At 38.9% G+C, this 11,453-nt stretch overlaps 1 protein-coding gene across 4 annotated transcripts in view; it reads left to right on the top strand.

Moving 5' to 3' along the window:
- Positions 1–11,453, top strand: part of VRK1 (vaccinia related kinase 1) — a 54,022-nt gene that overhangs the window by 26,314 nt on the left and 16,255 nt on the right. Inside the window, exons 12-13 of one of the 4 annotated variants that reach the window (XM_019518597.1) lie at positions 3,739–3,838; positions 9,966–10,824. In XM_019518597.1, coding sequence (XP_019374142.1) covers positions 3,739–3,838; positions 9,966–10,051 — 186 coding nt within the window. In that variant the 3' untranslated portion in view covers positions 10,052–10,824. Of the gene's footprint in view, positions 1–3,738; positions 3,839–4,120; positions 4,225–9,154; positions 9,482–9,965; positions 10,825–11,453 lie in introns of those variants that run through there. The other 3 variants (XM_019518595.1, XM_019518596.1, XM_019518598.1) reach the window with 3 other exon arrangements.

Here is an 11,453-nt window from a genome sequence, read left to right as displayed (position 1 = left end):
GGGGGGGGGGGGGGAGGGGGAGGGATGGAGTGCCACCACCTAACACCCCATGTTGCCCCCTGTCCGGTCCTTGGCGCTGCTTGCAGGGAGCTGGGTGAGGCAGCCGAGGGCAGCACTGCTAGCCTTGGCTCCCCCACCCTCTTGTCTGGTATTCGGCACGGCTTTGGAATCAAGGCGGCGCTTCCCCACACATGGAGCACTCTGATTGATTGGCTGTTTCCATCAGCCAATCAGATTGTGAATAAAGTGTGACAGACAGACAGACATAGGCTTTTATAATTTTAGAGTAACTGCTTTTATAACAGATGCACCCCCACCTTATATTGGCAACGTTTTACATACTCAAGATTAGCCTTTTGTAGAAAGCCGAATGCCTAAAGTAGCTATTTTATTTCATAGATTCATAGAAGTAGGGTCGGAAGGGACCTTGTACATCAGGTCCGACCCCCTTTCCTGGGCAGGAGAGAGAAACTGGGCTCAAATGACCCCAGCCAGGTAGACGTCAAGCCTCCTCTTAAAGACCCTCAGGGTAGGAGCCATCACCACTTCTCTTGGAAGTTGGTTCCAGATCCTAGCCGCCCTGACAGTGAAGTAGTGCCTTTGGATGTCTAGTCTAAACCTACTCTCTAACAACTATTTGTAACTATTTGAGAGCCATCTCATTATTTGTTTTGAATGGATTTTTTTCTGAGTGCTGTGAGAATTGAAATTAGGAGAGAGATCCATAATACTCGAGCAGATAATCTTGTGTGCAAATTTATGCTTCATAGGCTGCGTCCAGACATGCAGGGGAAGTGTGGTTTGTGGCCCCTCAAACCTCTTTGTGGTGCTGCAAACTGTATGCTGCAAATGTTAAAACATGCCCTGTGCTGCAAATTTGCAGTGTAGGGCCAAAATTTGCTACCGGGATTTCCTGGTAGCAAACCTCCCCTCCCCTCCCCCCAAAACTGAAGCAGTACAATGCATGCACAGCAAGCGTGTACTGGCAGACAAAGGCCGGGTCATCCAGAGCAATGCTCTGGCTGCCGACCAGGCCTATGTACTGACCCATCTGTGCTTCTGCTGCTCCAGGCCACCAGGTAAGACTGCTAGGCCAGCACTGGTACTGGCCTTAGCCCCTGAAGAGCCAGGAGAAACTGGGCAAGGGCAGTTTGCCCGTTGCAGGACGTTTATTCTGCAATGAAGCACGCATGCAAGGGCATATGCTGTGGCAATCTGAACTGCTGCAAACGCATTGGACATGGCTGTAGAGTACAACAGTTGTTAGTTGTAATAGCGCTATTGGCTTTTAAGAGATTCATGACTTTTGCCTCAAGGATGAATTATTTTGAGGCTGAGAACTGAGAGAGACAAATGATTGTAGGATGTAGGGGTGTCCTAATACTCTTTCTGCACCAATCTTTAAAGCCTAACGTGTTGTAAGAAACCCACACTTGGATTCCTTTGGGGTGTTTTATTACTACACAACAAACCTCCCTCTCCTTTGACAATGCTTTTCTTCAGTGTTCCTGTGGCGTATGGCAGGCTAACTTTGCTATTTCATGGTTGCAGGGGCGGGCAGTTATTTCGAGTGGAGGGTCCACTCACTGAGTTTTGACAAGCCATCAAGGGCCACATGACAGGCAGCCAGGGGCAGATAAATATTAATTTTCTAAATTTCGTAGGGGCCCCATGGGCTGGATAGAATGGCTTGGCAGGCCACATCTGGCCCATGGGCCACATTTTGCCCACCCCTGCTTTAGAGGGATATTTGTAGATTTAAAAAAAAAAATTCGTAGAGTACTGAATTCTCCTTGATAGACTCATATCACCAAATATCTTGTGATGTGAATTATAAATAAGTGTGCTTGCTGGGATGGAGTCTGAAACTGGCCATCAAGCATGCCTTTCAATATTCCAAGCATTTATAAGTTTAACTATTAACTTTTGTTTCTAGAGATTTAAAAATAAAATGGGATATATATAGTTAACAAACTTCCTGGTATTTCATTCTTTTTCTTAAAGATATCTGTCTTATTTTTAATATTAATATACAATAAATTCGTTTAGTCTTAGCTTAGCAAACTACCTATGTTAACCTCCTTAATGTTGAACCAAACTCTGAGACGAGGTGCATATCATACTTTTGTTCAGTGCTGAATACATTGACAGTACTCGGTAAGTGTTGGAAAACATTGTAAGTAAAATAAACAGGAGAAATATAGATTACAGTGATTCATAGTTCCTTCTAACCTTCTGCTTCAAATACACAGGTGTTGCCTTTGTCAGATGAATGCTGCCTGATTTTTATTGCCATGTAATTCACCTGCATCAAGATTAAGAAAGCACTTTTTATTAAATAAGCTTGGGAAACAAGATAAATGTACTTTGCTTTTATGTAGAATGCATTGGATATCTATTTCTATGATGAGCATTTAAAATCTCTCCCAGCACAATCAGGAGGAATGCATTATCTCCTGTATAAAGGCAATACAGTGCTGAAATATTCCTCCTTAATTTTGGTCAGAACGAACAAAAGTGTCTGTGTTTATTCCTGCCTAATGCATCACAAATCTGCTGACATGCTAACCTTGGAGTCTTGGCTGGCGTTAATCAGGCCTGTGCACCGGCAGGAAAGATGTACCTAATGCACTCCATCAGTGCAGTTTGCATATGGAAGTTCTCACAGGGGAGCTGCCCTGTGCCAGCTGAGGGTTACCTGCCCACTGCAGTTATTGTATGTAATTATCGAACCAATCTGTTCAGCCCAGCAGGGTTTAGATGGTAATCATGAAGCAACACTTCGGAAAGGAAAGATGTAATGCACTCTCCCCTTCTCTCATGAGCTATGGGAAGTTGTAACCACTTCTAAAGCTATTTTAGTGAAGCAGTGCATTCTTACTCAGTTACTAAAAAATGGTGGGTTAAACTTCGCCAGGGTTTAGCAAAGTTATTTTGTATACATGGGCCAGTCCATCCTTTGCAAAATGACATGGCTTTTTTAAAAAAGAGGATCTTTCCATAGCCACCTTAAGAATACTTTGCAACAGTAGGATTAATTGTAATACACAGATAATAACAGTTCTATCCTTTTAAAGGTTTTAAGATAATGTGCCTTGAATAGAGTTCAGCTTTCCCATGTCGCTCGCTTTGGAACAGAACCCATACTTGCCATTAGGAAAAATAATAATGTGCTGTCAGTGGGTGTAGTTACTTTTTTAGCTGTACTGAAAATGCCTCAAGGAGAAATACAGATTCAAATAAAGTTAAACTTTAATATTGTATATATTAGTTTGTGTGTGTGTGTATATACATTTGTTTTATATAACTCTATAACATTAGTTTGGGATACATTTTTTTACATTATTTTAGGATTTTCAGATTGATCCTTGCTTGTGATAATTACTAAATTCTAACTTGTTACGGTGTTTGAAGAATTGTGACCATGAAACATGGATTTGTGATTTAAAGTAAAACAATTTTTAATGTGATCTAATAACTGTAGAGAGGGGTGATGCTTATTATTAAATGGTAATAATTTATTATAATAAGTACTTTGATTTCAGCATTGACAAATATTAATTGCTGTAATTTGGAAATGGTGACCATTTAAGGTCAATTTTTTTATGGAAATCGTGGGGGAAAATATGGTAGGCTGACTTGGGATTACAGAGAATAACATGCAAATAATTTAAACTTTATCTACATGGAATTTTTTTTTTTGTTTCAACCAGTATAATTTTATTTACTTTTCTGTAGAGGAAAAGAAAGGCAGCAGCAACAGCCACAGCAGAAGAAAGCACTGAAAAGGATGTAGAAGATGCAGGAAGTCCAAAACAGAAGAGACGTACTCCTTCTAGTAAGTCAAAAAACATCTTTCCAGAAAGTAGATACTGTTAACCTCTGAAGACTCAAATAACTTAAATTAAGTTTTTGGCTTTCCCAGGAAATTAACTATGCTTAGAGTAACTTCGGGAAAACTATGCTAACTCTATGCAGCAAAGTGTGTTCAGACACTGTGTCATAAAGTTGATGAAGCTGTTAGTTAATAAAATTTGGTAGTCCCCTCCCCTTTTTGTTCTTGTTCATTCTCCCCACCATTCTCATTTTTTCCCTCCCATCTTGTCCAATTCGCTGTCAGGAAATGCTGACTCCCCAGGACAAATTCATGACAGCATTTTACAACGAGAAGCTAGCAGCAGCAGCGACGGGAACAATTTCCAGCAGTGAGTGGATTTAAAGTGAAGGGGAGAGGATCAGCTTTAAGGATAGAGAATTTATAAAGACAGAATTTGAAATAGTTTGGTACAATTCGGCATAGCCGGTATTTTTTCCATAGAAAAGCCATAAGCAGTTACAATAGAGTTATTACAAGTCAAGATTAAGGTTCTTTGAGATATCCAGAGCAGTATGTAATGCCTAGTTGCACTATTTCTTGCTCTCTAGCCACTGCTGTCCATACCTTGCATGGATAAGAATCAAATTCAGATAGTTTTTTAAGTTAACTACTTTGAAGAATATTTTTCAGATCATATATCTTGGATAACGGGGCAATATCCATGGCACTATAAACATACCCGTATGATGGCACTTAAACATTCAAATTTGCTGAAAGTCAGTCTTAGCAGTTGAAAAAAATGCATAAGAGAAGGAAGAAAGCCTGTTCCAAATACCTAGATACTGTGACATGAGCAACAGTGGTCAGAGCACTTTCATTCCAGAGTACGACATTAACCCTTTCAGTTTTACCTTCAGGTGTGACCATTTGAAAAAAGACTTGTCTTCCTTTTATTCAGAATTTTTTTTCCTAAACCTTCACTGTCTGGATAAGAGTTAATTAACTAGATTTACCTTTTATGTAAGCAACAGAATGGTGCAATGTTAGGCATCTATTTTCTAGTTTAAGCCAAAAGAGATATATATTTCAGATTCTTCCTCATCACCAGTCTACACACAATTTTCAGTATGCAGTCCTTAGATTTTATTTTATTTTTACATACATGCTCACACCTCACTTAAATGACCACTAAACTTGTACTGTTTTTGTTTGATACATGAATAAAATATATTTTCCCTGGGAATATGTATTGTGTTATGTGTAAGTGGTGATGAGGAAGTGCAGTTGGGATGGGGTGGTGTTTAATAGTTTATGTTTTAATATTATTCAGACTAACTTTTCAAAGTGTGGTTGTACAAGAACTTACTCAGAATGTTTTTAAAAATATATTGCTGGCTGTAGGGGGTGAATTGCTGTCCCTACTCCAGAAAACCCCAAAAGTCTCTGCTCCTCTTATTTTGTCTGACATCCTTAATGCAACTACCTTCTTCAGTAGTAGACGGTTTGAAACTACAGCCTTTTAAAGTGCACTTTATTAGGTGTTTGTTTAAAAAAACCCACAACATTAATACTGTAAATCTTTCATTCATAATAGGTAATGAAAGTTATATAATAATGGCTGTCACTTTTAATATGCTAACCTTAGGGGTTAGCCCATTTGGGGAGTCAGCAGTCACGAGCATCTATTTTTAAAGACTGTGGGATCAGAATCTTAACAAGGGAAACACTATTTCACTTCTTAAGAGAACAAAATTGATGTTATGGATGAAAATATGTTTTTTGCCAACCTCATGATATAGAAGTGTGTTACCATTACTGCAGATGCTTGTGAATGTGTGTAGAATGGCAGAAAGAGGAACTGCTAGGGAATTTGGAAAACAGTATCCAGAAAGATGAGGACTTATATTTTGAAGTCTCTTTAGAGGTGGCAATGAAAGCATCGAAGAAAAGTTGTTTCTATTTTTAGATTAGTCTTGGATTATAAAACCAAGCAATGGTCATGTCTCTGCATTTCAAGGCCCTAATCATGACTAAGACCTTTGCACATTACCAGAGTTAAATCATTAAGATAATTGTATTAGACTGTTATAAATAAGCTTATATCAATAGATTGGAAAGGAGAATCTCAAAGATGTATGCCTTAATAATTTCTGTTACAGTTGATAGAAACATAGCTTTGAACTTCTTTGGCAGCATTTATTGTCTTAGAAATCTTCAGTGCAGGAATTATTCTTAATAAAATTCTTAATGTTAGGTTAATTTCGTATTTTATTTGGATTATTTTTGGAGACTATTGATATTAATTAGGACATTGTGGGAGGTCCACTTCTTCTCCTTTGGGTCCATCGTTGGTTTTGTTTCTTTTCCCTTTTTATGAAAGAGCTTACACCAGCTACCAATTGGTAGGGCTTGGGAGAAATCTTTCCACATGGGCTGGTTATGCTGTACTTGTGTGAATCGCTGAGTATTTCTTTTCTCCTTCTAAAGAGCTTGTGACTGTGGACAGCCCACAGGTCTTATCCAGTATGGCATTTTTCTGCTACTAGCATTCAAAAGTCTTATCCCTCACAGCACTATTCTCAGTCTTCCCTTTCCTTGTGTTAATGGGCCCCTGTAGCAGAGCCTGATGGCCAAAAATTTTAATTTTGGCAAAAGGGAAGTAGAAAGCTTGTTTCATAATACAAGCTTTCTTGTATTATGTCTAAAATGCCCTTATTCCAACATCCTTCCAATCAGAATCTTAGGGGTGCAAACTGAAGTGCCTTAAATGAACTGGCTTTATCAGTTAAAACCAGCAACTCCAAATTATAGAGATTAATAGGCAGGCAGAGGCTGCAGAACCTCTGGGATGGAAACTGATGCTTGTTGTAGGGCATACTCCCTAACAGAAAAATTGCTGTATTCTGCACTAGCTGTATTTAAATGGTTGTAGAAGATAATCTTTCTTTTGTGGTCACTCCAAATTTATCCGAATATTTTGAAGAGTGGCTTAAACAGAGAAAATTAGTGCATGAGGTGATATAAGTTAGACTTGAAAATGCTGGGAGAGGGGAGTTTTGACATCAGTTTAACAGGTATGAAACTTTAATGCCGCTTTTAGGTTGTATTTTTTTCTGGTAATGGCTTTTGTACACTATTTAAGTGGTGAAGAATTATTTTGAAAAGTGTTTTGAATATATGGCACTAGAAAAAAATTAGACACTAGATTATTTATGGGAGTCTTTTTAACCTGTCTTTTTGGGAAAGCAAATTTTCTACAGTTCATTTAGGCCAAGTAATATTTTGTTCCAATGCAACCTCTTTTAAAAAGGTCTTAAGACTAATATAGTTTAATCTTGTTTAATTTAGAGCAGAGAACTAATGCTTGCTAGAGTTGAAGTATTCTTCTGTTTACCTTGAAAGCAAAAGTAATAATGAACTTTTATATATGATCTGATCCTATATCAGGATCTAAACTTCCAGGAAAACTTTGTGGATCAAAATTTTGTGGAAAAGAAATTTTCTTTGTTGAACTAAACTTTTTCATAATAGCTTAATAGCAAACTTGGTTTGAAATCATAGTTGTCTTGCCATAGGCTGCTGCACTGGGTTAAGTGTGTTCTTGCAGTACCTGATGCCCAAAATCTGGATTTCAAAATTAAATTTAGGACCGAGAACTCAGAGCTCAAGTCACAATGTTTCTGATGCAGTTCTATGGATTCATATTTGAAATCTGTTTATCTTGTGAATTGTATTGGTGTTTATAGATTGAACATGCTAACATTGCAGAGTACCACTTGGCATCCAAAAAAAGGATCTCAAGGCACCCCTAGTTTAAGCATTTGTAAGCATTGCCCTTCAGGATTTCCTATTTTATTTGTGCAGCCTTCCCAACAGGAAGATTTTTGAAGCCTATGCTTTAGGGAACCATAAACCTTGTTTGCTTTTTCAATCTTTTAAACGAAGAAAGTCACCATATTGAATCGTTTTTCCTTCTCCCTTCACTGATTTGGTCTTAGGTTGTTGGCTTCTAAATGGCATGTTCAATTCTGGTGCTGCACCCAGGTTTCAACGTGCTTTTGGTGTTTGCAGCTTTACTCAAGCTTTACTCCTTTGGCTTCTGTTACTGTTGCTGTCTTCTTCTCAGAGCCTGCTTTTTACATATAAATATAAATAATAATCCCCAAGAAGCAAAGATTTTTTGGGGTGATCAGGGTGGATAAAAATCAATGATAAAAAAAATCTGAATTTTTTTTTTAATTTAATCATATTTTATTATTTTTTGTTAAGTTGCTTGTTTTTTTAAAAAACCCTATATAAAGATGGTTTTAATTTAATATATATTAAAGCTCAAAGGTATCATCATGGAATAGGGATTTTAACTTCTAATTATGTACTATTTGAGACCATATAATCGTGTAACCTTTTTAGAATAGTTTTATAAATAGGTCACAACAGGCCATGGACTATATTAGGGGCCTAATCTTATGGGGTTCCCAGAGGCTCCTCTATAGATGAGTACAGATTAAAGAAAACCACTCTACCCAATCAGACTCAGTGCTCAGTCTAGAAGATCCCATTAAGCATCTTTGTCATGCTTCATTTCAGTTCTCAAACTGTGTATTTGTGTCTCCAGAGGTAACATCTTTGTTCATAGTAGCATATGGAGATGAGAGATAACAGACTTGATTACTTACCCATCAGCCCTGTTGTCTCTCTGCAAGTTTGTGTACACAGTGAAGCCCTTACCTTTCTCTAAAAGGGCAAAGCTTCAAGAAGTTAAATGAACAGAGGATTATTGGGGGTGGAGTAGATCTGGGCAAGGAGGAGGAGTTGAGAGAAATGTGAGGAGGGAGCGGCAGTAGAAACAAGAGAGAAACATTTTGAGCAGAATATTCCAGAAGTCTTGAGGGATAAGTGGCTGAGTATAGCCTCTCCAGATCTAGTAAGGGAATGGTATGACAGAAAGGAAAACCTATCATGGCAGGAGGCTTGCCAGGCTGTAAGACCCTGTTTGGGAATATTTTTAATGAATTTCCTCTACCTGTGGGCAAGACAGGCCTGTGTGCAAAATGCAAACAGTGCAACAAAAAAGTGCAAGGCCTGGTTACCTGAATGAAACATCATGAGAAGTGCTCCTTCTCAGAAGGCAGCCGTCTGAAGATGAATGGAACAAGATGTTTGAGCAAAAATATAGTTGTTACTTTGTGAAGCTATTGTATTTTTAATGCAGTTGTGATATAAAATAATGGATGAAATAAGCAGATCTTCCTTTACAGTTTCACTTCTAGTACTGAGTGCAGTGAGTAATGCTAAATGAGCAGTACTGTAGTGACTGCATTGACTTCTTTAGTTCAGGAGGGTTCATCCTCAACATATGCGATTCCGACTATCCATCTTCAACATCATCATCACTGTCTACAGTTTCACAGTTATCTGCTAATGATACCAGTGTTCCAGTCAAATGTATGTCACATAGTATATCACCTATAGCAAAAATAAAAAAAAATCTCCATCATCCAGAAACAACCATAGATAAATTTATAATAAGAACCAGCAGATTATAGCAAGAGGTAATTGATGGAAAAATTGCTCGTTTTGTTTATGCAACAAACTCTTCTTTCCATATGGTTGAGAACACACACTTCATTGACATGGTGCAGTCATTATGACCAAGATACAGTCCACCCACCAGAACAAATATAGCAGGTAAATTGCTCGATAAAGTGTATGAGAGAGAGTGAACAGTGTGCAAAAAGTCTAGAGGGGAAAATTGTTAACCTGAGTCTTGATGGGTGGAACAGTGTCCACAATGATCCAGTAATATGTGCTTTTATGACAACAGAGGAAGGAACTGGCTACCTTACAGAAACAATTGATACATAAGGAAATGCCAGCACAGCAGAATACTTACAAGAAGTAGCAGTAAAACCTGTAGCAAGCTGTGGAAAAAAAAATTCCAATGTCTAGTAGCAGCTTTGTCACAGACGATGCTGCAAATGTATCGAAGATGAGATATCTTGAAGAAAGTGAAGAAAGCCCCAAGCTAATAACACATAGCTGCTGTGCTCATTTGATGTACCTCTTAGCCCAAGACTTCAGTGCTCCAGAAATGAAGGCTAATGTTGTTGAAATAGCAAAATACTTCTGTGTAACGACTACTTTGCAGCAGCTGCTCTGAAGAAAGCAGGAGGAACCAAACTAAATCTCCCACAAGATGTGCAATGGAATTCAGTAGTGGCCTGTTTTGAGTGATATATCGAGAACTGGCCTAATCTGATGACAATTTGTGAACAAAATTGTGACAAAATAGATGGACTTGTAAGAGCCAAAGTTCTCCACATTGGACTAAACAGAAATGTAGAATATATGCTGACTATCCTGAAGCCTGTTTCTGTAGCCTTGAACAAAGTGCAGGGAAATCGCTGTTTTATTGCTGATGCTGTTGAAATTTGGAAGGAACTAAGTGAGGCCATGACAAGAGAAATACACAATGACAGAGTTAAAGTACAGGCATTAAAAAAATGAATGGATCAAGCACTATCTCCAGCTCATTTTCTTGCCAGTATTCTCAATACTCAGTACCAGGGTCAATCTTTAACTGCTGAAGAAGAGGAGTTGGTTATGACATGGGCATCCAGCAATCATCCCTCCATAATACCAACTATTACATTTCGGGGCTAAGGGTGAACCATGCAAGAAATATATGTTTGCTGATGAGGTTCTAAAGAAGGTCACACCAGTGAATTGGTGAAAATCACTTAAGAACCTGGATCCATCACAGACTATTGAAGTGATAATCCAGCTTTTAACAGCAGTAGCAGTAGTCTTCTGCAGGTGTAGAAAGAATATTTTCTTCCTTTGGACTAATTCATTCTAAATTGAGACGTAGCTTGGGAACTGAAAAACCAGAAAAGCTTGTCTGTCTTTTCCAGTCTATGAGTAAACAGGAAGAGGAAGGTGAAGACTCAGTTTACTGCATAACCCAGTATCTTAAGTTTTTTTTATGTTGATCTGGCTACAATGATCTGTTTAATTCTTCTTATAGATTCATAGATTAAGGGTCGGAAGGGACCTAGTAGATCTTCTAGCCTGATCCCCCGCCAGGGCGGGAGAACAACAAAAAACCCCAAAAAGAGACGGGACTCAAATGTTTCTTAAAAACATATTTCACGTTTATAACTAAAATAGTTAAAAATTCAAAAAAAATATACCTGTTTTATTAAAGTTAGGGGTGCACTGATAAATGTTTTCTCGGCTGATATTAATAGCCAGTTATTAACCAGCCATATTGGCCGATATCCATCTGATAGCCGATTTACAGGAATGCAACCTGGCGAGCAGCACCCTGCAGGTACATCTGTGGAGGGGAACAGGCGTGGCAGGGGTGGCAGATCAAGGCTTCCAGAGTGAGGGAGGGAGTGGCACAGGTGCCACGTAGTCAAGGCAATGAATGGGACCCTGGGGCCAGGAGCAGGATGGAGCTGTGGGTGCCTCGTCCAGGGGGCATAGGAGGGTGGGAAGGAGGGGCAACTTCCTGCTGCTGCATGCATCTGTGGGGGAGGTATAGGGGACATGTGCTCCCCTCTTCTCAGTTGGGGGGGGGGGGCTCAGAGCAGGCAGGAGGGGGACGGGATCAGCTACACAGGGGGGATTG

The sequence above is a fragment of the Gavialis gangeticus genome, unplaced genomic scaffold (genome assembly GCF_001723915.1).
Source record: "Gavialis gangeticus isolate Ggan-Ray unplaced genomic scaffold, GavGan_comp1, whole genome shotgun sequence".
NCBI lineage: Eukaryota > Metazoa > Chordata > Crocodylia > Gavialidae > Gavialis > Gavialis gangeticus.
Note: the sequence above shows the minus strand (reverse complement) of the source record. Positions and strands in the feature narration are given on the sequence as shown.